The 6,000-nt window shown below is 33.5% G+C and overlaps 1 protein-coding gene across 1 annotated transcript in view; it reads right to left on the minus strand.

Annotated features, from left to right (window-relative positions):
• DNAH8 (dynein axonemal heavy chain 8) overlaps positions 1–5,529 on the minus strand; it is a 148,147-nt gene extending 142,618 nt beyond the window's left edge. Inside the window, exons 1-5 of the mRNA XM_075042037.1 lie at positions 5,407–5,529; positions 3,833–4,022; positions 2,714–2,877; positions 1,553–1,729; positions 1,104–1,217 (exon numbers count right to left, since the gene is read on the minus strand). Coding sequence (XP_074898138.1) covers positions 1,104–1,217; positions 1,553–1,729; positions 2,714–2,877; positions 3,833–4,022; positions 5,407–5,514 — 753 coding nt within the window. The 5' untranslated portion in view covers positions 5,515–5,529. The remainder of the gene's footprint in view (positions 1–1,103; positions 1,218–1,552; positions 1,730–2,713; positions 2,878–3,832; positions 4,023–5,406) is intronic.
• Positions 5,530–6,000: the final 471 nt, after the last annotated feature.

The raw sequence follows: 6,000 nt of genomic DNA on the forward strand, positions 1-6,000 counted from the left end.
GTTCCAAGAAACGAAACATAAATTCAGATTTATCCAAATTGTTCCAGATTAAACAAAGAACTATAGTTAACTATCCTGTATTAGTAAACTGATGAACTCTTTAATGCGTTTCCACCCACAAATGTCTCTTTGTTTAAGATAAAAATAATTTTATCTCAATAATTCTTGTGAAGCAGCTTGTCATTATGGCCCGGTATCTGGCACCCTCTAGTGATACTCTGAAGAGCTGAAGATAAACAGCGTCTTGGTAATACTGTTTATCATACTCCTCTCACCTACTATGACATGCAGTACCAGTTCTATGTCATATATTATCACAGACTTTTTTCTTCCCCTCAGTTAAAACTTTGAAGTAAGATCCTAAGCTGCCAGCAATTCAAAAGAAACGCAACTCTTCCTAACAGAGAACTGGAGGCAGGTAGGACTAAAACAAGGGGGACAAAAAAACAGAGCAGAAGAAGCAATTTTTCCTAGGCTATTTCCTCCTTCCACCCTATTCTGCACCAATCAATAGAAATATATACCTGTTATAATAATTAGTATTTAATATTAAACCTAATAACTGTTACCTTGAACTAGGGATGACTAGTCCATAAGGACAACCAATTATTTAAATTCTGACTAGCTGGTAGTTCTGCAAACAGAACTAGCTAATACTGTTTTTAATATCAAAATATTAATTTACCCATTTAGGACCTCATTAGGTTTCATTATTCTCTATATAACTGAAATTTTGTTATTTTGGTTACAGCTGTGTGATTGTTCATTGACACGTATGGAATTTTCAGTGAAAGACATATTTTAAGATTCTTTTATTATAAAATATGTATCTGTTTTCGCTCCTTTTAAATATAATATTGGCAGCAGGACTGAATTACTAGGCAATCATATGTATTTATCAATAAATACATATTTTATGTAATATAGAATAAACTAATGCTTTAACATTTAGCTTGACAGGTGTTTAGAAAAAAAAATCAGAAAAATAGAAAAGTAAATTAGAAAATTTACTTTTGAGCAAATACAAAGATGATTTCATTTGCCCCGGGCATTCTAAGTAAATACCTAAACTTTGTTTAAAGAATGATGAAAGGCATACTTACAAAATCATAGTTGTAAAGTGGCTGACAAACTTTTTCAAGTGTGCATAAGTATTTCACATTATCTTTCGATTCATTTGCTGCATCTGTGATTCTGGCATCTAACTCTTGCCACATCTAGAGGGAAAACAGTATTGTAAAAAAACTTTATACATAGTGAACTATTTCTTTAACTTGCACTGATGTGCCAGAAGTAAACCCTGGTAAATGAATTTTTTACAGGGATTGCCAAAGCCAGCAATAAAAGTTAATTTCATTTATGGTAATTTTTATCTATATCTCTAAAAATGCCTTATTCTTTCTCTTAAAATATTAAGCACACCAGCACCATATTTAAATTTTCCTCTCTTAATTCTTCTCAGGAAATCTCTCTTAGATGCAATGAAACAAAATAATTATCACAAGCTTTGTCTACTATAGTAAAAAAATAACATAAGAAAAAAAATAATTACCCTTAGTAGTTTAGAATGTCCAACACTCAGAACGTTAATGACAGCTTTGCAGTTTGGTCCTTTGATCTGCTCAATAATAAAATTAAATTTAGCAGACATACATTTCCAGTGCTCTAGTTCAGTCAGTGGACCTGAATCATCAGCTTCTTTCCTCATCTGCTTACTCTCAATCAGAACCTGCAACCAATTCGAAAAAAACCCCAAACATCTACTATAGAGAACAGACAAATCCTTATAAAGGAGAGAAGAAACACTCTGAAGATACTAACTTAAAAAGGAACAAGCTTGCAGTTATTGACACATCAAAAAATTGTTCTGATTTGGAAAAGCATCCTAAGTTTGAATTTAATCATATTCTCAAACTGAAATGAAGACAACCAAGACATATGTTCATCTGCTGTCATAAACTGCGTGAACTTCAGCATATACCCATATTTTTTTCTTTAATCAGAATCTATGGATTGAAAAGCACCAAATGTAACTTCACTTGTAAAAACTTGAACTATTTTAATAAAAACATGAAATATCAGATGTAAAGTCATAAACGTACTCATTTGTATGTCGGTAAAAGTGCAGTCAGCTCTTTTTACATGTCTTTTACATTTTTATTCTCATGAGCTAAACACCCTAAACATAGTATGCCCTTACAAGTAAAGTATGTCCAGTCTACACAGATTCTGTATTTTGACAAAGGGTTCAGTGCTTTATCACAGAAATCTCAGACACCAATTACTTGGATAATTGAGACCTTACCATTTAGGATTTACACAGGATCAAAAATGCCCTATTGGGCTCAGTCAAAGATCTTGCAAAGAGTAGTATCTCATACCATGAGTGGCAGCAGAAACTTAATAGATAATGTATAGAGTATACCTAACTGTGTATATATATATATGTGGTCCTCACCAGTGTTATTACTCCTGCATTCTTCTGTCCTCTCCTTCTTACTATTTGTGCATTAACTGTTCAGAAACTCTTATTCTTGCTAGACTAAGTTCCTAGGGGTAAGGACTACCTACTTAACTTGTGCATAGAAGTGAAGCACTTGTCTTACTCAGGTGGAGGTGCAGCTGAAGCCTCCATCTAACTTCAGGCAAGTCTCATATAATTTATAAATAGCTATTCATATTCATGCTGGATTGATGTGTTAAAACAACTTACCTGTTCAATTTGTCTATACCATATCATAAGTACTTCCTCTAGCTGCTGAACCATGTCAGGATTATCAGCTGCTGCAGTTACTTTCTCAAAGGACTGGAGTTTAGAAAAATTAATGTAATCTATTTTTTTCAACTCAACAGTTCCTTCAATGCTTATTATAGCCCCTGGGGGAAAAGAAAAAAAAGGCAATTACAATACAGAACCAATTAAGACTCTAAAATTAATTTCTACCAGTTTAAGCATTTAAATTTGGGAATATATGTCTACAGTCAGTGTTGTTTCAATGTAATAGCCATTTTACTGCAGTCACATAAAGCAGAAGATTCTTATTTTAAATCCAGTGTTCCTCCTTGTCCTAGTATCAGCTGGGATAGAGTTAATTTTCTTTCTAGTAGCTGGTATACTGTTTTGTTTTGGATTCAGTATGAGAAGAATGTCGATAACACACTGATGTTTTCAGTTAGTATAAGCACTACTTGGCAACAAGTCAAGGATTTTTCAGCTTCTCATGCCCAGCTAGCAAGAAGGCTGGAGGGGCACAAGAAGCTGTGAGGAGACACAGCGAGGGCAGCTGACCCAGATTGGCCAAAGGCATATTCCATACCATGTGACATCATGCCCAGTATATAAACTGGGGGAAGTTGGCAGAGGAAGCAGATCACTGCTCAGGAACTAACTGGGCATCAGTTGGCAAGCAACTGCATCGCGCATCACTTGTTTTGTATATTCCAATTCTTTTATTATTGTCATTTTACTATTGTTATTATTAGCATTATTTTCTTCCTTTCTGTTCTATTAAACTGTTCTTATCTTAACCCACGAGTTTTACTTTTTCTTTTCCCGATTCTCTTCCCATCCCACTGGGCAGGGGGGAAGTGAGTGAGTGGCTGCATGGTGCTTAGTTGCTGGCTGGGGTTAAACCACAACACTCTTTAAAAGTAATATATCACTAGAGTGTTAAGTAAATAGCCTACTCCTGTATTTATTATGCAAGTAATGGATAATTTTACTTTTCCTTGCAGAACATGGAAAGTTCCTTACCTATGTACTACTGCTTTTAAACATAAATTCTTAAGTAGAATACCTCTAGTTTGATTTCTTCCTAAATGCAATGATTACCTTCTAAAAATGAAAGGTATCTGTTAATTGTTTCCACGAAATTCTGTTTGTCTTTTGTATCCTGTTTGGTCTGACTTAAAGCACCCCAATTATTTGTTGTGAGGATAGCAGGGAGAAAAATCTTTTCTATCATATTCCTAACACCACATAGGAGTCCTTCAGTGGCATCCAAAACACCAAAGAATATATCCTGCGTTGTAACAGAATGATTGTTAGTAATGCAGTAACTTAGACTGGAAACAGTATTATAAAATCAGTGTATTCTTTTTATAAAGGCACTCCAATTTGCCAATGAAAACTTTAATTTAAGGAGACAAAATCTTTACAAAATACTGAATCCTACAATGTGACCATAAGATACTGTTTTCAATAAAAAAAGAGAAGTCAATACTGATTTAATACAGTTTTAAAAGGCTGCCAGGCTATTTTTTTTTTTTTTATTTCAGTTATTTCCCTATCATACAGAAAGTTTGGAAATTTTTAAATAGTACATAACAATTAAAAATATTCCACATATCCCCATCCACAATTAGATACTAAGTAATGAAACGCAAGTAGCAAAAATGCTCTGAACGTCCATATCTGAAATTATATTAGAAGCAATTATTTGACTGAATGTATATTACTTTGGTTCAGATGAAATTTTTGTCTACTCTCCAAAAATAAACTTCCTAAGTTCTGACTATTTTTTTAATATTCCAACATTTTAAATGTCCTTCAAATCAGCAAATATTAGCATATTTCATGTAACTAACTTCCTAGAACATAAATTCCCTTTTCTTATCACTTCAGTAAGGAATTTAATGCAAAGGTAATATTTATGACCAATATTGAGACTCTTGAAAAAGACAGATCTTGTATCTTTCTTCTAGTAGTGCTCTTCCCCCTTCACCTTCTTAGCTCTCAAAAGGAGCAAAATATTTTTAATATATAATATAAAGTATATAAATTAATAATGGATTTTCTGTCTGAAGAATTTGAAATCATATTAATTAGAAGATATATGTATAGGACTGATTCTTATAAATTTACAGTCCCTTGAGTACTGCCCAAGTATTAAGATGTGTAGCTATAAATGAGAATGAAGCCCACACTTATCTAAGTATTTGTTTTGTAAAGCAGAAAAGCTCATGCTACATAATTTACATAGGATAAAAGTGTATTTCACACATTCAAAGACACATAAAAGAGAAAGGTACAAGTAAACTTTTCCTCTCCTGGTATTTGCAATAAAGTCTTCTCAGTGAGTCATTCTAGTTTAGAGATTTTGATCCCATCTAAAATATACTTGGTGGCTTTAAGTTCTTCAAAAACAGCAAGGAGAATGAGAAATTAATCTAAATGCTGACTTCTTTAACAAGAGTCCTGTAAGATGCTGAATTCACAAGATATCCTGAGTATTTGCTGGTAATACAGCTATTCATTGCCTACCCAAAAAGGAAAGAGCATGATATAGCTTAACGTTCAAAAAACGCAGTTACCAGCAACTTCAGTTACATGACAATAGCGAAACAAATAATGAAACAAAAATAACTAATTTTAAAGTTTTTAGTTTTTAAAATACAAGAGAATACCTCATGCATAGTTTTTGCACTTAAAGGGCTGTCATTCTTACAACGAACAAAAAATAAGCATAGTCCTATGAATTTGTCTGGTGTATTATCCACATACAATTGCATCATTTTACTTCCTTTTACAACTCCTGGAATTGTCCGACCACATTCTGAAAAGAATTTCATAGGTGTCACTATTTTTTAAAGTAATGGTATTATCAAATGCTTAAAATCAACATAGTGAAATAAAATTCAACATAGAAAATATTTATTTTCTTTTGTGTGTAAGAGAATCAAAATCAGCAGAATTTTTGGCTGTAATTAACCACACAATTAAAAATCTATGCCAAACATATATGTCTTACAAAGCAATTTTGGCACATTGTACTGCACTGAAAAGGGAACTTGCTTAGGTCCATCATAGAAAGGTTTGGGTTGGAAGGGACCCTAAACATCATCTAGTTCCAACCCCCCTGCTGCAGGCACGGATATCTTCCACTAGATGAGATTGCTCAAAGTGCCATCCAACTTGACCTTGAACACTTCCAGGGATGGGGCATCCACAACTTCTCTGGGCAAACTGTTCCAGTGCCTCACTGCCTTCATAGTGAGGAA

This window comes from Buteo buteo, chromosome 12, assembly GCF_964188355.1.
Source record: "Buteo buteo chromosome 12, bButBut1.hap1.1, whole genome shotgun sequence".
NCBI lineage: Eukaryota > Metazoa > Chordata > Aves > Accipitriformes > Accipitridae > Buteo > Buteo buteo.